The sequence below is a fragment of the Labrus bergylta genome, chromosome 16, assembly GCF_963930695.1.
Source record: "Labrus bergylta chromosome 16, fLabBer1.1, whole genome shotgun sequence".
Lineage (NCBI taxonomy): Eukaryota > Metazoa > Chordata > Actinopteri > Labriformes > Labridae > Labrus > Labrus bergylta.
In genome coordinates, this window is record NC_089210.1 from 20,204,954 (window position 1) to 20,227,549 (window position 22,596).

Consider the following 22,596-nt stretch of genomic DNA (forward strand, 5'->3'; position numbering starts at 1 on the left):
GGTTAACTTTTCCTTCCTGTTTCTAGTCTCGCTGCTAAGATAAGCTAAGATAACATGCTTGTTTTTGAAGCTGTAGCATGGGGGACATGAAAGTGGTGTTCAGCTTTTAAATTAGTGTTTTAAAAGGGAAAAAAAGAGAAACCTTCCAAAATGCAAACTCCTCCTTTAAGAAAATGAGCTCTAGAGTTTTCAGCATGTTTTCTCCAGAGACAGACGGATCCTCACAGGGGATTTTATTTTTTCAGATATACTGTTGCTGCCTACATCTCTATATTTTCCAAAACACAATGTTCAGGGATCCTGAATGACCTTGAAACTGAGATGTCACCCAACAGACGCACACATGTCCCTGTAAAAGTTTGTGAGAGGGAACGGAAGACAAACAGGCGCAGGTCAATTTACAGTCAGTGTCTTTTTATTTGCTGCAGTGGGACCCAGAAGTTATACAGAGAGAAAAAAAAAAGGGGGAGCTTTCTCAATGATGCATATTGAGAGATTTTGTAGCTGCAGAGCTTTACTGCTCATTGCAAGACAGACAGAGGAGGTTCCGTGGTAAATTTGTAGTCCACACAGGTGTCAGGTGCTGCGTGATTTGGAGACATTGTGAAAGAGAGATTGAAACGCTTCACTTGTCAGGCAGAAAATCATATCTTACAGGTTCATTATTTTGGTTTCCACTGCAAAAGTCCCACACATTAGATAACAGTAAATGTTTTCTGTAGAAAAAAAAAACAAAACATCATGCATCAAACTGTGGAACGAATGTGGCAGTGTGTCTGTAAGTCTTTGCATTACAAGCACAAAAAGTGTTACTGTTTTACACTATATGCTTGAAAATACTGGGAATTGCTTGAATGAATCAACATGAATCTTCGTCTGGCATCCAAAGGCGCTTTGATCTTCAGAGAGGTGGCATTACAAACAGCCATAAAGCAGCTGTTTCCTCTCTTCTGTGCTGATTAATTTGCTCATCCCTCCCTCACAAACACAATATGTCTTCACTTCACGCTATTTATTCTCATTTCACTGGTGTCAACCTTTAAATTGCTGTTCACGGGCTGCTGAGCATAAATAAGTAAAAACAGTGTGAAAAGGTAAGGCAGAGATGTTTAACCTCCTGCTATGAAGAGAAAATGTGTCATATCCCACCTAAAAGGAGTGCGTTAAACTACACTCAGTGTGTTCTAGTTATAATTAACAATTTTGTTTTGGAGAAGTTAACAAAAACAGAGAGCGATTCTGTGTCTGGCTCAAAAAATGGCTGCTCGACTGCACCATAGATGGGAACAGAGTATAACATTTTTTGATGCATAATTTCATAAAGCTACTGATACAGGCTGAAGGGGGTTTCTGGGTCTCACTAATAGTCTGTGACATCCAAGAAAACAGCAGTTTTCAAACGCCTCGGAGAGTCCAGCCTTCTGCACAGGCTCTTCTTCCATCAGGCTTTAATTACCAAGCCTACAGTCTCTTCTTGTCCAAACTTGTTTTTCTCACACGTCGTCGTCTTTTTTTTTTTTTTTTTTTTCTGCGTTCCTTCTTTGGGGCTCCACAGGGACTCCAAGTACGACAGAGGATGCTAGGAGCAGAATGGCACTTTAATTCTACCCCCTTTCCCCCCCTACAAAACTGCTCAGCCTCCTGCAGATCGGTGCATGTATCCAGTGGCAATACACTGAGTGAGATTTGATTTTAATTATGAGTTGTTGTTTTTTTTTTTGCTTATTATTCACAACCTCGGGTGATGTTTGAAAACCCAGATGATCCTTAGACAAAAGCTTATGCATGTGAAAGAAAGCTTTAATAAAAAATGCGCCAAATAGGCTGTCACTACTCTACCCGAGTCACGTGTAATGAATAAATGGACAACCAGGCATCACCGCTGAATTCTTAATTCGTTTTTTTAGTGATGTAGTGTTGTCATTACATCTGCCGCAGCTGCTGAGTTCACTCCTTGGTGAACCCTCCAGGATCCGACTGGCTGGAAAATCTCCCTTTCAAACTCCAACGCTGTGTGAGAGAAAAAAAACTCTATAACTGGAACAAATCTACTCCTCAGACCCGATACAGCAAGAAAGTGTTGCTTTCTGTCGCACACCCACATGCACTCACACACATTGTTTATCCTGTTGAATCATAGCGCTGTCAGAGAGACAGATTTTATCCGTGACACAAAAAGAAGATGATTTTCACTTAAATTCCCCTCTCAGTCAGGTTTCATTAGTTCCATGCGACACCTTCAGAAAGATAATTTGTCTTGTAAAAAAAAGTATTGGACAAACCTGAGGGAGAAAGGGTGCAATTTCTAGCAGGAAGTACGATGTGACATCAGATATCAGTTTGCTACTGATGCACATTATTAGTCATCGACGGGTAGACACACACCCTCCTCTTCCTCTGACACACAGGATTGTTCTCCTAGATTAAAGGCGGTGCTTAACGTTTATTTTGCATGCACTTTTTGTTATATTATGTTGAAATTGTCTTCAAATCTCAGAGGCAATCAATAAATGAAATGCTCTTTAAAAATCCTGTCTGAGGCCGGGGCAGGGCTGAAATAAATTGGATTTATTTTATCTTGCTGCTCTTCCTCTTGCATTCTCTAGTTTCAGGAATATAAAGGACGTTTAGGGATTTAAACCATTGGCTGTATAAACATAAGGACGATAAAACAGCTCCCCAAAAGTGAAGCCAAAACATGTCAGAAGCCCCCTGCCGACTGGCTGCAATATAGTCCAGAAAGCCTGCCTCCTCCATGTTAACAGATGGGACAATGGACGAACAATAACATCATAACACAACTCAAATAAAATGGTCTCAAACATGGTTTCTGTATTCAAAGTTAGTTCTTATCATCCTGATTGATGTCTGAGTGTTCACTTCTTCTAGGGGGTAAAAGGTCGTGATTGACAGCTCCGTTGACATGTGAGGCTCCTGTTGCGCTGTTTGCAGAGTCATGTTTAGAGAGTCATGTTTAAAAGATGAGCAGCGTAGAGGAGAAACACTTAGAGGAAACACAATGAACACTAACACAAGGGTCATTGCTTGATGATGTGTCACGATAGCCAATCAGCGTTTAGATTCCCCAACTACCTGAAAAGCATCAGAAGTGATCGATACGACCTCCATTCAAAAAACAACAAACATTTAAAAAGTTTTTTCCTTTGGAAACTTTACGTTGCAGATGTAAACGTGACACGGAAAAAGAAGTCTTGTCTGGAAGTTGTTGAACGCTAACCGCTGGCTTCACTGGAATTACTGAGAAATTGTCATCCGCTCCCAGAGGCATATATCGTCTTATCACACGATGACAGACGGGTTCCTTTATGCCTTATTGGGACTCTGACTGCACATGACTTCACCTGCTCAAGTTGGCAGCAACATTTTGGCTTCACTATCGTACAACAAGAGGTTTCCCAATGTGTTGTCCATCTTTATACAATCAATGATTCAGGCTGACTTTAGTGCAGTTCTCTGACTTTCACAAATGAAATGCATTAGCAGTCATGGAAGGCATCGTCTCCTAGAGCTGCTTTGTTGTTTAAAAAAAAAAAAAAAAATGAAATCCTGTTTCTTGATTCATCTGAGCATGGATAAAGATTGAATTAATGTCATTATGTGTGCAGTAGTCTTTTGTTCTCAGACTTCTGAAAGTGATCTACACTGCTCTGTACACAAACTGACGTATCTATCATTTATGAAAACCTAATGAAATGTTTTGGTTAATAATTAATTTGTATTCTTCATGTAAGAACAGCAGGATGTGCTATGATTCTGTGAAGGCTCAGTAGCGATAAAATGAAAACCAGAGGTACAGAATATGCTGAAAAACACGACATAGAGCTTATTTCACATTGTTCCCGATCGTAGACTTTAGATTGTTGTTCCATAAAATACAAAAAAACAGGCTTCCTGATGCGTCACCGACACACAGGCATAAAGCATTGTGGAGAAGGAAGAAAGCTCCCAGTGTCCTACATTGTAGCAGGGACCATAATCCGCATGGGCAGTTTTTTTTTTCATTTCCACCTGGACATCTGCCAGTCCAGAGGATTTCTGCTCTGCTGACAACATTACACCGGCCAAATGAGAGGACGTATCCTCTCGTGTATAATCGCTACTCTGACAACAGACCGGGATATACTGAGAGGAGAAATGTCAAAATTATGAGCTTTGTTTATCTCTGTTAAAGGTTAAAGTATGGTTTTCTGATTGGGACACAAGGTTACACTCCCTCCTGACTTCATCATTAATGCAGTGCAATGATATGTTTAAGCCTTCCTCTCACATTACTGAGTTTCCGCACCTCGGCAACTTGTTCACTTTTTCTTTTATTGGGTGCAAAAGAACATTCAACCACATGGCAGAGAGGTGACTTTAAAAACAAAGATAGCAAAACACATTGGTCTTTTTCTCGAGTCCCTCGTTTGTCTGTGCTGCTAGTGAGCCGTCAGTGCTTTAAAATGTGACAAAAAAAAAAGAAACATTGTCCACAGGCAGAAGCACGTGTAGTTCTCACAAGAAGGCCATTCACTATATTAAAAAAAAACAACAAAGCATTCCTACAAGCTTTTCTTTTTGTTCATAATGTGCTGCTAATGGACAAAAATCATAAGCAGAAAAAGCAAGAAAAAGAAAAAAAAACACTTTCTACAGAAAAGACTTGTCTTGGTTTTACATTGAAACATTGACAAAGACACTCAAAAGAGGAACAATCACAAAAATGTTGGCAACATTTCCAACAAGTCCTATTCATTTTTAAAACATTCTGCGCTGTCCTGTTACCTGCTGCATTCATTTTTTTTTTTCGACTCTAAATTTAACTGCATTTTTCAAAACATCGATCCAAGCTTTTTTCACCTGTGAGGAAATTTCAGTGTTGAAACCAAAGCTTTTAAGTCTTTGTTGCCTCTTCAACATTGGTTCTTATGAGACTGCAGCACCATGCTTTATATCAGCACTTTACCGTCTGTCAAATAGAAAATCTTTAAAAACAAATGTCCGCCACAACATTAAGAAGTAACATAAATGAAGCTGCAAATAGCATCAAGTTTTTTCACTTAGCGGTGACAATAAATCCATTAGTTCCCATTGTTTTTTTAACAAATATATATCCATTGATTAAAACTAATCTTCTTGTTCAGTGAGAGGCAATTAAGACCGAAGTCCATCCAACATCGACATTCATAACGTCCACAGAGAGCTGCTACCATTTGGCATCCTCTCTACGTCTTAAAAATGAATCGATAATGACACAGTTAGCTTCGGCTGCTAGCCGCCGCCCTCGCTCATGATCACAGATAATTACTACCCAGATGAGGATTTAAGGATTGTCCTTGAAGGTCAGTTCCAGTCCCTGCCCTCTCAGGGCTCTGGGCTTGGGCCCACTGCTCTTGTCTATACGCCAGTACCCGGGCAGCTGTCCGACATCGCTATTAACCTGAGCAGAGCCAGCCCGTTCCATAAAGCTGTTTGGGACATGGCAGCTGCTCAAGGGGCAGAGAGGTATTAAGCGTAGATTGACAAGAATGAAAATGTCCTCTCTCTCTCTCATAATCTCTGATCTTTTTACACGCAAGATGAGCCATACGCACATGAGCACACACACACACACACACACACACACACACACACACACACACACACACACACACACACACACTTATGTAATGTCAGAGTGCTGCATTGGCTTGTTTGGACGCTCCACATGCACCCTGTGTAGTGACAGAAAGCATGCACCGTCACTCTCAAACTGACTTTCACTCTCACTGACCGAGCTCATGCATGTAATTTAGACATTCTGACGCGTTGGGACGTCTCAAAAATAACCCTCCACACGGGTTTGCTCTCGTCCACTTTGAACCTTTGGAGCATCCACCTCATTTGGTCGGTGCCTCATTGCTCTTTAAACATCAGCGAGCTCACAGCGTGTAGTACTCTCCCGTGTTACGCAGAGAGAGTGTTCCTCAGCACATCAAAGCTTGCTCCAGCTCACATTCACCACGGATACAGTGCAGCATTGTCAGTAGCAGATATCAAACCAAAAAGAGCTTCTCCTTTTTTTTTTTTTTTTTTCAAAGAGGTGTCAAATGAAAGCTGATCTACTGACGAGATAACACAGAATGACAGGAGGTCACATCAACACAGCTGACTGATGCAACAGCATAGCTTCTTCAGATGCGCGGACTAATTTGAAGTCTCCTGCAGCGTCCTCGGGGTTCAAACTGACACATCAACATATGAGTCCAATAAACATTGAGTCTTCGAGTCTATGCAGTCAGAGCATTAGTATGTGGAAATGTTGCACTGATGCCCTTCCCTGTGGGGTTTCACTGCAGCAACAAAGTCAGAAAACACACATCTCTTACATCAGATCCTTTAGGAGTCAAAAGCACGATCCTCACAGATCTCCAGCGCAGCTTTACTCGCACCGCCGAACACTTCCACATTAGCGTCAATCCAGGGAACCACGTTGCCCGGCATGTACGCGGAGCAGTTGGCCAGACCCACGATGTCCACGGGCCGCAGCACCCGGTCCCACATGTTGAACTGGCTCAGCTCGCCCACGAAGGCCTGGGTGGCATCAAAACGACCGCCGACTATGTCCTGCAGAGAGAGACAGAAAAGGACAGTTTGTAAATTTAAGCTCATGTGAGATTTTAGCTGGTTTTGAAACACATGAATACTGACACCTTTGATATAAGGTACAAAAAGCAAACGTCGCAGTAGTTGAGCGTGCGCATCGTGGTGGTAGAAAAGCAGTGCAAACAAGAGGAGAGAAACAAAGAGAAGCAGCGATTGACATTGTTCTTGCATACATTAAGTTAGGAGTTAATATTCACCCAGCAATACAAGTGCTGTTTCGCTGTCCATATGTATTTGTTTGACTTATTTATGATAGCCCACGTCTTGTATAGCTGCGTCCTCAAAACACAAAAAACATCTGACAAATCTCGGTATTTGATGTCCTGGAGATGACCGCAAAGTGAAAAATTGTACATAGCAATAGATTTGTATGCTTTGAGGTTTGCTTAAGTATAGACGCTGGGTTTCTCTACAAGACATACAAAGATGGCTGCTCACTGTAACTTAATCCATTTAGTTGGATCTTTGACCCACTGACCCGACGCTGAGTACAGGTCAGGAAACCTGAATTAACTACAAGCTACCGCAAGCTAACTTTCTGCCACCAGTTTGGCTCCTCCCACAAACATCATGTCATCACAGTGTACAGTACAAACACAAACATGGTCTAATAGTGAGCCAGTTTCCGGTTGAGCAGGACCCATCTCCACTGCCCTGGACCCAAAAACTGAAGACTTGAACTCAAAATATGGATCTGGATTCTGTTGATTTAAAATGAATAATATTTCTTGTGTATAAAAAAGGGACTCTCAGCTGCAGCCTCCTGAGCAAAGTTTAACTCTGTAACTTTTCCTAAAATGAGCTAACCTGGCTGTTATTACTTTTATTTCACTGAACATTTCAGTGAGACAAGATGAAGAGGATGCACAAATCTGTTTGAGTTTTCTGTCACGCACTGTTGGAGTCATTTCAACACTGCCGTTTCCCAAACTGTGTTCTGTTTACTGTTTACTTCATGTGCCATCTTCAGTATTTCACATTTCTTTGTCCTAGCCTACACTTTTTGAGTCTTAAAATCTCTCCTTCACTTTTTTCTTTTCTTCTTCCCTCACAGTCTACAGACAGACATCTAATTTACCGGATTTCTTTCTGCAGAGTCACATGATTACAGGAACTCCTTTCAGATCTAAACAAAGTGAGAGACCCCACACAGGATGACACATAAAGACAGACATATGGGGGTTTTGTTCCAGTAGCGTTTGAAGAGCAATGATTCGACCAAAACAGCACAACACACTCTGAACAGAATGCACTCACCAACAACCAGAGTCCTGAATAAAAGCTGGAAATCTCACATAATCTCACGCAGTCAAACAGGACTTTAAAGTAACCAAACCTTGTGAATTTGGTGATAATAGCTTTTGGACTAATTTAAAGAAAATGACGATGATGATGATGATGAAGTCATGGCGATAGTGTGCACATGTGGTGAGGAGGTGAGTAAGACGTGATTTTGCTACAGCTGTTGTGCTTCCTTCTTCAGTCAGGTCGCTTCCCAATTGGCTATCGTTTTGAAAATCCAGATTACTGTAAATGCTACAGGATATCTTGTTTAAAATTCACTTTTTGAAATCAATAGCACCACAACGTTCTTCCCAGCAGATAAAGGGAAGTAAAATCACTCTAAACTCACACCAAAGGAAAATCTAACAATATAATATGTATAATTAATTCCAGAATCTCCATGATTATTGTGTTGTGTACCCCACATTAGTCCTCCAGAGTCTGAGATTAGCACTGCATCCAAAGAAACAGTCGGGCTTTAGCAAAATATCACACCTTTAAATGGCGTAACTAACAAATCAGAATCAAATTTGTAACCCACGTTGCAAAATATATATTTTAACGTGTGCTAAAACTGTTTAAAGGCTTTATATGCGATTTTTCTATCCAGCAGATGTCGCCCTTGAGCACCAGCATGAAACCAAAACAACTTGCGCTGCATTGTTGTGTTAGCATGCTAATGCTAGTGATCTTTATTATGCTCGTATCTTCACACTGCATGAAAATTTACCTGAAATGAGCGTGATCTAGAAACACAGTTAAACAGTGAGTACAGTATGTTATTCTTCTTTTCTCTAGTCCCTCAATTAAACAACTTTTATACATGAGGGGAGGCGTCAGCCGGCCGTGCCGGCGATGTAAACAAACTGAAGATAGGACTCTGAAAACTCTGAAAGCATATAAAGCCTTTAAGACAATTGTGCAAAAGTTCTATTTTAATATTCTGAATGTCTGTAACTGCTTCCAGTGGGAAGGTGTCAGACCAAACAGCCTTTGTTAAATGTTTCCACTGAAAAGATTTACAGTGAGTGATATGTTTGACTGTTAATGAGAGTAGGATGATGTTAAATATTAGGGACACATGTACAGGACAAGATCAGCAAAGGGATTCTTTGTCCACAAGGGGCAGCAAAATCAACACTAAATATCAGTTCCTCACTGAACCTTCGACTTGCAAAGGAAACCTATAATATACTTTCATTGAAATGAAGCAATTCTGTTAGATTTCCAGCAAACTGCAAAAACATTTTTGAAGCATTCTGCCACCTTAGGATATCGAAGTGATGTGCAATCTCTAATATTGTGCAACATGCTGCAATCTCACCTTGACTGAACGGCAACACATTCCTCCTTTAGTTAATGGCTCTCTGTGGAGATTCATCATTTGTCACTGTACATTTCTGACGAATATGCAATGTGCTGTCATGGAGCTAGCAGCTAGAATAACTAGCTAACACGGCTGCCGAGGCTCAGAGGTGCAGTTAAGAGGTAGATGAATGAGGTAATATTGAAAGGGACGAGATAGCGTGAGAGGAGCCTCAGTGGCTCCTCTCCCCTGCTCCCCTGCTCTGCGCCTCAGGCACTGCGCTCAAGGAAGACTACACACAGGGAGAAAAACACACACACACACACACACTCCACCACCTATGCTTCTTTTCATGCTCTCACCTGCTCCTGGCCCAGGATGATCACCCCTCCAGGTTTAATTGGGTGCCAGGGGGCCAGGTTGTCCCCGGTGCCTAGACGCTCTCCGTCCTGGTACGCCTCCCAGAAGCCGTCTCTGGTCGTCCAGGTGATGCAGATGTGATGCCAGCGCCCGTCGCTCACTGACAGAGGAAGCTGGGCCACCTGGGGAAGAAGTTTGCCAGCAAAGGGTGAGTGACATCATGTTCAGTAAGGAAGGCCAAAGAGCGAGGAGACGGGAGGAAGGGTTTGAGAATAATTGCGACACGTTAGAAACAAGGACAGCAATTAGAAGGGTTGGGGTTTCAAAGAGACAGCCCTGTGCAGAGAATTCTCCAGATACAACATATAAAAATGTAGATTACCCAGGTGACATCAAGGGAGAGAAAATCCTTCAAAGCAAACGGGTAGCTAACAGCGAAAACAGTGTCCTCTTATGCTTTCCTGCTTTGTTCATGGATCAAAGAAAAACAACTGGTTACTTTACCAGTGACATCACAGTCCTCTGAGGATCAGAGCGACACGCGAGATTGTGGAGTAACTCATTAGCCTTTTCCTCAGCTTTTCCTGTACGAGCGTACAGATTTACAGTAGTTCATACTCATATCTTGTTGCAGTTACGCATCTTTATAATCCTAAAAAACATTGTAAGAGCCACTGAAAATAAAATGCAAATCTCTTTTAATTACACTCACAGTTGACCTGGTTAAGGATTCCAGGTGGCATTGTAATCTAAACCACCGGGACGACGGGGATCACTGATTATCAAGTCTCTCAGAGCGGCAGAGTTTGCGCCCTCGCTGACTGTTTAAACATTCAGGATCCTAAAACGAAACAATTCTAGTCGAATATTCTGCAGCACTTAATATATGTGACGGCGGTGAGGTTCTGTACACAGAGAGCTTAATATTTAAAACACCACATCCACAAGGCACACACTACTCATCCTTTATTTAAATACTACAGCATTTTACTTTTTAATCTCTATGATCTTGTTCTTAAAACATTAAAGGCTTTACATGCGATTTTTCACACTTAAATGTAGAAATCAAGTATATCCTCTGACTGTCTACAATGGGTGTAACACCCGAGTCCCACTGTCTGTGATGCTTTCAGAGTTTTCAGAGTCCTATCTTCAGTTTGTTTACATCGCCCGGACGGCCAGCCGACTCCTCCCCTCACGTATAAAAGTTGTTTAATTGAGGGACTAGAGAAAAGAAGAATAACATACTGTACTCACTGTTTAAATTTACATGCAGTGTGAAGATACATACTTAAAGCCTTTAAGGTGCAAATTTACACTTATTACTTTGTAAAAAAATGTTTTCCACTGCATGCAAAAATGACCCAAATCCCATTTTTCTTGCTCGTGTGTGACTTATGTGATCTTTTGATGACAGTTTAAACAGTACAAGTCACATGCAATCTGTTTTTTACCAAGTCAGATTTGGTCTACAACAGCCAGGTCGGAATGCATAAAACTTTGAGTGACACTGATCATAGTTCTGCTCTAACAGGATGGGAGGGATCGAGGTCTTTGTTCTTCTGCAGGCTGTTTGAGATCATCAGTTCGGCCTATCATGAAAAGTCTCCCTTCACATTGTGCTGCATGTGATGTCTTTGTTGTTCTTTTGCACATGCAATCAGTTCACACAGGCCATATTTAAAAACTAATGTGAACAGCCAAATAAAAAAAAATGAGCAAAAAGCTTGCAGTGTGAATGTAGACTGAATTTTGTGTTCCACTGAGCCAAGATGTACCACTCAAGCACCCTTCGTCTCACCAGAAGATAACTTGTCTCCCCCTGCTCTGAAATGTCCAAATGTCTGCTGTGAAAAAGGCCTGTACTGTCATCTCATGTGGCATTTTGTTCTTCCGCTCCAATAGGCTGTGGATAAGGTTCTGCAGAGAGGTGTAAAATGATTTCAGGGTAGGGTCATAAATAAAGGGATGAGTCTGTAAATGATCTGCTTTCAGTGAAGAGAGACGACATGCATGTCGTCAAAGAAAGACACATCGATCATATGCATGTCCTCTAATGTAGTGTTAGTTTAAATCTGGAATAATCCCGATTAATCTGCACAGAATTGCCTTGAATTCTTCTCAAATTTGGAGGATGGTGGTCCAGTTTACGCTTGTTTATGCACATCAGACTAAATGAGCACGCTTGCCAATAGAAGTCATTTTTAATGCCGTACAAGACGGTTTTGAATCCATCGCAGATGAAACTCCTGGCAGCCGAATTAGATTGAAGAAATGCAGATGTCATAGACACATGTTTTTTCTTACTTTTGGATTCACATGACACATCTACAGGACTGACCTTCTGAATAATTTTACTTCATGACAATAGAAATTCTAGCTCTTTATATCCAGGTACAAATGTGAAATGGAGATAACCTTGCACTTTTTAAATACTGCAGAGAAAGCTTTTCAGCCTGCTGCTCACTATGCAGCCAAATCAGCAGCATAAACAATGTGCCCCAGTGGACCCTGTTATCACTGTGAGCGAGTTCAACACATGGATGTGCTGCTGCACATGTGGAAATAATAATAACAAGTCTTGTCTCGCACTCTTGTGCTCTGCTACTTCATTTCTCCTTCTCTTGTACATTATAACTTCCTTTTCCCCGGGATCATTGTGATCTTTCTTTCTCCTCAGCTCTCTATCACCTCCAAAGCTCTGCGGTTTCTATTTCCAAACCCTTTCCCCTCTTTTTTTTTCCCTCTCGTTCTCGCATCCCTTTCCCCTACCATCTCTCTCTCATCTGTCTGACTTGAACACATGTATAATGCATGGTGAAGGGAAAGCTGTGAGGAGACCTGCCTGTGCCAATAAGAGCCAGTGTAAACAAGACAGTGAGGGGGAAAAGAATCCTTTCCAGCGCTGCAACACATTATGAAAAAAATCACCCAAATCCAACATTTCACCGCTGCAGAAGCATCTGAGCCGCTGGGGGATAACGGGGAAAATCTGGTATTACAGCCTAAATCAGCATAACAATTACAACAATTCACTTCCGTTTTAAGGATAAATGTCATAAAATATTCATGTATGTTTTCTACGACTTTCTGTTGTGTTAACTGAAAACCCCGATAGTTGACTGAAAGCTCACAGTTTGTGTGGAGCAGTATGTGCGTGGATGTGAAGCAATATGGTGTCTGCAGAAAGCAAAGAAGAAGAGGCGTTCAAACGAGCACACATGGCAGCATAAGTTCTCTCATGAATTACTGTTATTCTTGGGTGTGTGCGGAATGTGGGTCAATGATATGAAATGTTTATAAGGTACAAAATTAAAAATTCAGCGCTGATGGTCAGTTGATCTGCTCCCAGTCGTTTCATTCTTGTGCTCAGATGTTCATGTAGTATTTCACACCACAGAGCAGACCGACGTGAACATATTAGGATAGCAACATATGCCGTCTTTGCTTTAATTAGCTGATCGATGCAACAATCCAGCCCACACTGCGGCCATGCAGGCATTTAGAAATTAATCTGAGCTGCAGACTCAGAAACATTGTCTCTCTTCAGAAAACCAGAGCACGATTCAGACAATTAATAAAGAATGAATAATCAAAGATTATGACGGCGTTCAACAGGCCTCTTGCACCTTTGGGGCGGTTGTAATGACTCAGGCTCATCAAACATGTAACGTTTTGGACAGACTGGACTTTCACCTCAGGGGCTGCATCCTTTAAAGCAGTGGTTCTCAACTGGTGAGTCGGGACCCGGAGGTGGGTCGCTGAGCCATTTTCAATGGGTCGCAACTGTGAGCCTGGAATAAAACTTCTATGAAGCGCTTTTTAAACATGTTTGTTTTCTTCAGTTTCTTGCTTCTGCCACATGATTTGAACCAACTGAGGTCCAAACTGCACAATGTTTCAGTAAATAAATCTGACTCGAGTTGGTGGTGGGTCCCGAAGCTAGACGAGTTGTGAACTCACTGTTTTAAAGCGCATATTTCAAGAGCAATTTCGTCAACAAGGCTCTTTCATTTTCAAGGCTCCTTCAAATGCTGCTTTTTGTCCTTGGCTAAGAAGGATCCATTGGGTGCATTCTTCATGACTAAACCTAACCCATGATTCATTGGGCACCAATGACAGACTCTCAAGAGGCAGAAAGTGGTTTCAACTCAATCAAAAAGCTGGCAATACAGATGTTACAAAATTAAAAGGGTGAAAGAAAAGGGTGCTTGAAGCTTCAAATGTTCTTTAAAGTTAAAGTTAAGTGATGTTTAGTGATATTAGCTAGTTAGCAAGCTAGCTACCTGTTGCTAGATGGCAGCAGCACTTTATGATGCAAGGGTAAGGCGGCAGCGGTCTACATAGGCAGAAGGATGCATCCTTACTCATATTAAGGGCAGCCCCTGAGTATGCCAAGTCCTTAGAGCAAGGCCAAGATATGAAAAACCATTTAATGAACAAAGTCTTTCCAATACACTGACCAAGTTTGGGTGGATATTTTGGTCCTAGTTGGACCCATGTACATTTAAATGGCTGAACTGCTTTTGAGCTACAAGATGACTTTTGTAGGTTTTCAAATTAGACACATGACCACCAACATTCATACATGCATGTTAAACATACTACTGGGAATCCTATGTTGTTTTTCCTGCAACAGTCATATGCAAACCAATACATCATTTACCTTTCACTATTCTAATTTATGTGCAAAGTTTGGATACAGTCCAAGCACCTTCAGCCCCTAAAATGCAAAACATTTTGACAAAGAAAGAAAAATGTAAAGAAAGAAGAAGCCCTACTGACCCCCATTATAGAGCAGTCTAAGCAAAGCAGAGGTTTCTCATAATGTACCCACCTTATCATTGACGAGTAGCTCGATGGGGTTGTTCCCCCACTCGATGAGGACTATCTCGTTGGCCTGACCTGGCACGCCATAAGAGAACGGAGTTCCTATGCCCGGACTGGCGCTGGACTTGAGCCACATGCAGACGGTGAACGCGTACATTTCTGGGAGGCTCTTCTTGATGCGTCCGTACAGGTAGTTTGTACGAAGAGGGAGGGACACCTTGAAGTCCTCAGGTGACTTGAAGGCACTGTTACCTGTTGATAGATAAGGAGAACATAAAGTTAAAGCTTCACTGAGTTATGATTTGATCTAATCAAGAAAGTCTGTGTCCCAAAGTGCCTGAGGGAGATGAAAACAGAAATAAAATAAAGATCTTGGAAGATAGAAATTGCTGCTAGCAAAGTTAAAATGTTCTTCTGAAATCACATTTGAATTGTTTTCAGCTTTGAGCTTTTATATGAAGTCACTCTGTCATCCTGTCATTCTTCTGCAAGAGGGAACATCCAAGGTGCCATGATAAGACCAAAGACATAACAACACGAAACATGTTTATGCACCTATTGTGTAAACTGTCAAATAAATACATGAAGCAAACTTTCTAAATGTGCTGAAGAAGAACTGCAAATCAGGCATGTTTCCTTTAACTGCTGCCAAGAGAACAAGCAAGTCTCTTAAATGACTGAGAATGTTCTGTTCTTTTAAATAGGAGAGGAACCAATTCAAGGTGGCCCCTCCAACACCAACCGCGTGCTGGAGGTGATCAACTAGCATGGCATGACCAACAGTATCCAATGTGGCACTCAAGTCCAATGAAATCAGCACAGCACAGTATCCTGAATTAACTGTGAGGAGGAGATCATTATGGACTTTTAGTGAGGCTGATTCATTAGAGCTACCCTGAAACCTGACTGAAATGTATCCAGTATGTTATTCTGATGAAGGTAAGGCAAACGTTTGTACAGAACAACCTTTTCTGGTATTTTGGAAAGGAAAGGTAGTTTTGAAATGGATCGGTAATTATAAAGCGGTACATGGTCCAGGTTTGGTGTTTTTGCGGCACCAAGGCATGTTTTAAAATGTCGCCCTTTTAAGTTTAGATTCTGGTCCTGAATGGTTTGGGGTTTTTTTGGACCAGAGCTGGTAGGCGGTTTTAAGGCACCCCCACACAGCTGCTGTGGACGCCCCTCGGTTTCTCATGAAAACAGCAAACCAACAGATGTTGCAGCGATGGAAGTGGTCAAGAGAACTGTTTCAGATAATTACTTCTACCTGACCTAAAAAAGAGTCAGCAAAAATCAGAGAGGTTTGAAGACGGATGCAGAGCTGGCTAAACACTGAAGCTTCATTGTCCGAAAAATGGCAACCTGCATGCATGTCGACTCTAGGGAGGGGGCGAGGGGAGACAGCTCTATCTAATGTTTTGAATTTGGACTGCAGAACCCATTTTAAACACTTACATGTCAAAGTTACATAATGCTCCTTTTTCTAAAGTCATCTCATAGTGCAAAATATCTTTTGCAAAATTGAGAAAGTAGGGGCCTGAGTCCTGTCAAAGCATTTTTTATTATTCACAGCCCAAAATCCTCAGTGTCAATAGCAGAAAGGGGCTGCATTTCCTTTTGTCAACAATAATAGCAGAGGAGAAACTAATCCTTTTCGTTACATAGTTCACCTCAGACAGGGATTTTTACAGGGAACAATTTCCAGGTCTGAAGCAGCGGCTAATGCCAGGATACAACACCTCTCCATTCTCCTCATAATATTTCCTGAAATTAAAGCAAATAATAAGCATACAGACTCAACATTACACCGAGGGAAGTGGAAGTTACATGACAGCAACATTAAAATCACCAACAAGGAGTGTTCTGATTATTGAGGATGTGGGCACTGCGATGCAAAAAATGCTGTTAATGGACACAGGCCCTTAAATGAATGCTGCCGTTTCTATAAGGCTTTTTGAATGCCAAACTTCAAAATGGACAGGATTTGACTTTTATTGAAACAACACAATGAATCATGACTATAGCACGCTGACAGTTGCTCAAAGGACTTAAAAACCGATAAGCTCAGGCTGATGGCGATGTCAGTAGTTTTGCAGGTATTTCTATTTTAACCTATACTGTAAGACATATTACAACAAAGTGATTGTGCTTAATGAGAGGTCATTGGATATGACAGATCTTCCTCTGGGGAACATGGATGCCTGGAGCAATTTGCATGCAATCCATCCAATAGTTGAAAAGATTTTTAAAGGAATACTTGTTCATTTTGTTGGATGAAGAGATGGAGGATAACTAATGTAACCCGGTTATATTTCAGTCAGGACCAGAGTGACCGACTTGGGATCCCTGAAGCAACGCTGCTGGCATCGCTAAAAGCACAACACTCTTTTTGATTATTATTTAAATACTTTATGTCGTTAAGTTTCATACCGGTTCAGCTGTGGCTAAATGCACCCCATCTTGTAACTGTTGTAGCTTGTGGGTCAGTGGAAGAAAGCTTACAAGAGTTTTCATATTTTAAAGCTACTGAATACAGAGACAGCGTAAACATGGACGCTAAATTAAGCATGATCAAAAAAAAAAAAGGCAGACGGACAGAGAGAGGATAGCTCAATGAAAAATTTAAAGAGAAAAAGATCATAAAACAGGAAAAGGAGCTACACACACACACACACACACACATTTGCAGTGGGTTGGGACTAAAGAAACATTTTTAATGGGATTGAACCACAGTTGTATCTCTGTTGAGCAGAGTATTTAAATCTTACCTACTGTTAAAACCACAATATCCCTGATTTCACGGTGAAGTGGAGAGAGCGAGGAATGACACGCCCTAAAGGAGCCACAGGTTGGACTCGAACCCCGGGCTACCGCTTAAGGGACATAGGGCAGGACCTAACCACTAGGCCATCTGCGCCCCAAGAAAGAACTATTTTGGCAAAAGATGGATTTACTTATTTATTTGTATGAAAACTTGTGACTGACACCCATAACGATACAGCCAAACGTTACATGGCAAACTATTGTAAAAAACATCTGTAAGGACGAGCACCCTGCCTTCGGATTCAATCAGTCAATCTTTACTTATACAGCGCCAATTCATAACAAATGTTGTCTCAAGACACTTTACAAAAGGCAGATAAGACCTTGCTCTTTGTCATATTATATTAACTATAATAGAAAGTAATGAGTGTGACATAGTGCCATAAATGCCAGATGGCCGGGGCCTGATGCTGAAGTTACATAGTGCAGTTAACAGGAGCGGTCTGTGGACATGAGAGAGAGAGAGACACTATTCTCCCTGTTTGAATTTATTGTACTATTAAATGGATATTGAAGCTGCTTTTTTAAGGTGGAAATTGTTTACAACCTGGGCTAAGGTAGAAGCATGGAAAGAAAGGAAAGACCATGACGGGTCTCTCATAAAGAACATTCCTCTCCAACAGACACTCTGAGCTCCTCATTCATGCTGTTCTCCTACAAGCTTAATTCCTAACCTCTAAGGATTGTGAGGGTGCTGGACTCTATCCCAGCACTCTTTGTTGTAAGCCCCGAGCAGGAGTACAACCAGAACATGTTATTAAGTCATTGCTTTGCTTTCATTGGCAGAGAAAAGCCTCATATTTCATGCTGACAAAACTCCACCGCAAAAACTCCAGCCTTAGACATTGCTGGAGACTTGAATCATCACCCTTCTGGCACCGTGGTGACGTGAATCGAACTTAATAAAGCTGAAAAAGGTAGCACTTATTGTCGAGGCTTACATTGACTCATCTTTTCGTACATGTGGGTGCTGTTTGGCTAACCTTCTGTAATTTGAAGTAATTAACTTTGGTTAAACCTCCAGCAGCCACTGACTCAGCCGACTGAGGCTCCGGGGACGTGAGTCTGCAGGAAATGTCCAGTGAGCGATGAGATAATATTATTTTCCTTAAGGCAGAAATATTTTGATGTCCATCTTCAAAGTGATACCCCCGGAGTGAGGACATCTCTCTAATATTTATTAAAGTCATTAAGAATTCAGTGTTGCTTTCCAAGCCCTGTTTTTTTTTCTTCTCCAAAATAGGGAGCTGCTCCGAGAATGGCTTTAAGAAAACACTTTGCTGCGAGGTTTCCACTTGCATCATCAGAAATGTTCACAGGGATTGACTAATTAGTGTTAAATCTAGACGACAAAAAAAAGAGAAAGAAAAACAGTCCTGGATTATTTCTGGCCAACAATTTCCCAGCACCCGTTGTCTCACTTACTTTTCTCCAGCTCGGTGATCCTCTCCAGCAGGGAATTGAGAGTGTTCTCGGTGCGTTGGCGGTGGGCCGCTGTTTCGTTGTAGAGCTGGCTCTTCTCCTCCTCCAGCTCAGCCACCTTCCGGAGGAGCTGCGTCTCCAGCGCCCCCAGACGCTGCCGCAGCAGATCCCTCAGCTCCGGTGGCAGGGGGGCCAGGGCCGAGACACCCCCGGCTGACACATTGGTGGTGGGGAGACGCAGACTCTGCTGCTGGAAGGCGAGAACAGAGCAGAAAATAGAATAGAGATAGATAGAAAGATAGATAGATGGATGGATGGATAGATAGATAGATGGATGGATGGATGGTTGGATTGATGGATGGATGGATGGAGAGATAGATAGAAGGATGGATGGATGGATAGATAGAAGTATGGATGGATGGATAGATATATATAGATAGATAGATAGAAGGATGGATGGATGGATGGATGGATAGAAGTATGATGGATGGATATAGATAGATAGATAGATAGAAGGATGGATGGATGGTTGGATTGATGGATGGATGGATGGAGAGATAGATAGAAGGATGGATGGATGGATGGATGGATAGATAGATAGAAGGATGGATGGATAGATAGATAGATGGATAAATGGATGGATGGATAGATAGATAGATAGATAGAAGGATGGATGGATGGACGGATAGATAGAAGTATGATGGATGGATATAGATAGATAGATAGATAGAAGGATGGATGGATGGATGGATGGATAGATAGATAGAAGGATGGATGGATAGATAGATAGATGGATAAATGGATGGATGGATAGATAGATAGATAGATAAAAGGATGGATGGATGGACGGATAGATGGTTGGATTGATGGATGGATGGATAGATAGATAGATAGATAGAAGGATGGATGGATGGATGGATAGATATATAGATAGATAGATAGTTAGATAGATAGAGACATTTAATCCTGTTAATCCCGTACACTCAACCAGGCATTCAGTCTCCATAAAGACCCAGATTTGGTTTTGATACAACAATATCAAAATGAAGAACGTGTGACCCTGTGGGCCAATTTTTGATTGGTGACCTGCAAAGCACCCATGACTAGGCGGAATGTTTTAGGGGGGCGTCACCTGTGACATCACCTCGGGTTTCATTGAAGGCATGACTGAGGATGTTCTATTTATAAAACGGGCTCCAGCTGTACCTAGGTGGAGTTTTAACTGTGATGCAAACTGCCTCAACGTGGTCATTACTGAAGCCTTCAACCTCACTTTGGGTTTTTGACTTTTTGTGACACGTTCACAGAGTTGAATTCATATTTTCTGACAAAAGTCTGAAAAGCTCACTTAAAGACACTCTCTAGTAGTCATGGTGCTGAAGGCCGACGATGCAAGCAGCTGCAAGGTCCTGAATGTAATTGTTGAGTTGTGCAGATGGCTTTGATTAGTGAGAGAGGGTCTTGCTCCAGCGGGAGCCATATGCAACACCATTCATGCAATAATCGTTGTGTTAAGAAGATGCAGATCAATAGATGTGTGATTAAAATGCAACAGAATATGTACGCTCGCAGCTGCAGCATATCCTGATTTGATCAGGGTATTAAAGCGTCCAATCAAGGAGAGAGGGAGAGGGTGAATGGGGGGGAGAGGGAGGGGAGATATGGATGGATCAGCAATGCAGCATACAGTACACAGAAATAACCTTGAATTTAAATAAACATTATTGTGCTTAGTGATGGAGTCAGGGGCTGTCAGGAGGGGAGAAAATAACAACACAAGCCGATAAAGCCGTGGCTTACATCCACCTTTTAGAGCATGTAAAGCATCTCATTATAGGGTGACCTCGATATCAGCTGGGATCTCTGAAGCCGGCTTCAATTAATGCACACAGCAGAAGAAGAAGAAGTGAGGTCTCCTGGGCGTGAACAAAGAGCTGGTTTGAGATGCAAAAGAGCTCAGGTCAAGAGGAAAAAATAAGCAAACTACTTCACCCTGAAGTATTTGATTCAGTCTTACGGTTGTAGTTCTCTGATGAGGGTGAAGTCTGTATGAATTAGTTGAGCTGCTGTGAATAATGAGTCTCCTGACTGCAAATAAAACAACATGTGAAACACACAGTACTCATAAATTATTCAAGGTTGCATCTGAAATCCCCGAGCCACATGTATGATAACACCTTCGACATGTTTTTGTTGCTCATATCGTAATGATGATTCTTATTAGGAGGGTTACATCATTACACCCATATTCAATGGTTAATATCCCATTTGATGTGACATGCGCATTGACCCTTTGATCTCACGATTCCTCTGACAGGTTTCCTGCAGCGCTAGAAGACTATGATCAGCATGTTAAGCTATTTAGATGTTATGCATTAGGATGTGTTAGTGGAGGTATTTATTGCTGATTTAAAATGTTGGAGTGAACAAAAAGTGATTTATTGGGGATTTTACGCACAAGCGGTTTATTTGTGCCATCTTACCTCCAAGTTCTCCAGCCGACCCTTCAGACTCTGCATGGTCTTGCCCAGCTGGTCGATGGTCTCGCCGGGGTCCCGGGGCAGGTCCCCCATGGTGTTCTTGCCGAGCTCCTTCCGTCTAGAGCCCTGACCCCGGGACTTGCCCTGCGTCGACTCGTCTGCCGCCGCCTCGCAGCGCGCCAGCTTGGAGTTGAGCTCCTTGATGGTCCCCTGCTGGCTCACGATGGTCTCCTTCTGCTGCAGGATGGTCTCCCGGAGCTGGATGATCGTGTTCCGCAGCTCGTCCTCGACGGGGGTGCTACTCTGAACGCGGTTCCCGGTAGGATTGTATCCGCAGCCCGGCTCCGCGCCCGGAGGGATGGCGTTACAGACGAAACGGCTACCTGTAGCATCCTGGCTCCGCACCGCGCGTCCGCTGACCAGATACAAAAGTCCGACTAATAAAGTCAGCATCCCGACCGGTTACAAATAATCCAAGTTTTAAAGGAAAATAAATGCTCCCAAACTACCGACTGAACCTGTTAAGTGTCCTGTAAAATAATAAGATAAACTTATTTCGAAAACAACCCATAAACTGCAGCGACTGTGGACATCTTTAGCATCCAACGTGTCATAAAAAGACCAAACAAAGTAAGTTTATCTCGTGACTGTGCTTCAACAAAAGAAGAAAAGAATCTGCAGAAGAAGAATCATCAAATCACACATCCACTAACCACATGGTCGCTCCAGTTTGTAAAATACACCAATCAATCTAAACCATATACGCAGCAGGTGAAAACTGGGTCGAATGAAATCAGAATTTGTTATCTCCTCTTACTGGGTACAAAAACAAAAAGTTGTAAATGTTGTGATTAAAAATCCTCAGAAGATTGCAGAGACGTCAGTTTCCCCCCGTCCTGTGTCTCGGTTTGTTGGATTGTCAGTGCGCGGAGCTGAAAAGACACAGCGATGCTGCTCCAAAAGATTATGATGGGAAGTTGCGCACTGGCGCTTCCACTCATCATCCGTGCGCTCCGGTTATTCAGCTTCAGCCTACGTCATCACGGACTCCCAGCGGACAAGAGTTATGCTATGTACGTCCCATTGACTTTTTATGACCCGTTTAAATGGGTTAAAGAACGACCCATAATAACTTAGAACTCCAAATGCGTTTTCAATTGTTGCCTCTTTTTATATCCTGGTGTCTTCTTGAAAACTGTCTCTCTGACCCAAATGCACCAATACACCCGTAAATAAACATTATTCTGAGGAACATGCATTTGCTTGATGTTTCACTTTTTTTACCACATGAAGTGTGAATATATTTAGGTTTACTGTTTGTATGTCCTCCCAAAGGGCTCACCTGCTCTATAGTCAACATTTAAGATGAAGTAAATCTAACTGACATCCACAGTCTAAATGAGAAGTGTGATAGTGTGACAGGAAATAAAAACAATTTCCCTTTGT

At 42.0% G+C, this 22,596-nt stretch overlaps 1 protein-coding gene across 2 annotated transcripts; it reads right to left on the minus strand.

Annotated features, from left to right (window-relative positions):
* Positions 1 to 393: 393 nt before the first annotated feature.
* On the minus strand, positions 394 to 22,273 carry nptx2a (neuronal pentraxin 2a). 2 transcript variants are annotated; one of them, XM_065964975.1, is made up of 5 exons: positions 21,154 to 22,273; positions 18,674 to 18,917; positions 14,433 to 14,677; positions 9,598 to 9,777; positions 394 to 6,606 (listed from the first exon to the last, which is right to left on the minus strand). In XM_065964975.1, the coding sequence occupies exons 1-5, from the start codon at positions 21,601 to 21,603 to the stop codon at positions 6,379 to 6,381; spliced, it is 1,347 nt and encodes a 448-aa protein (XP_065821047.1). In that variant the 5' UTR covers positions 21,604 to 22,273; the 3' UTR covers positions 394 to 6,378. The 2 variants fall into 2 exon arrangements, with proteins under 2 accessions (XP_065821047.1, XP_020491969.1); XM_020636313.3 differs by having other exon boundaries at positions 18,674 to 18,920; positions 21,154 to 22,262.
* Positions 22,274 to 22,596: the final 323 nt, after the last annotated feature.

What these genes read in the sequence shown, in the direction of transcription:
- nptx2a (XM_020636313.3), bottom strand. Translation starts at nt 21,603, where the DNA reads ATGCTGACTTTATTAGTCGGACTTTTGTATCTGGTCAGCGGACGCGCG. An exon ending in GTCGGCTGGAGAACTTGGAG is followed by an intron (nt 18,921 to 21,153) that starts GTAAGATGGCAC and finishes CTCGCCTTCCAG; the next exon opens with CAGCAGAGTCTGCGTCTCCC. An exon ending in AGCTACTCGTCAATGATAAG is followed by an intron (nt 9,778 to 14,432) that starts GTGGGTACATTA and finishes CTTCTTCCCCAG; the next exon opens with GTGGCCCAGCTTCCTCTGTC.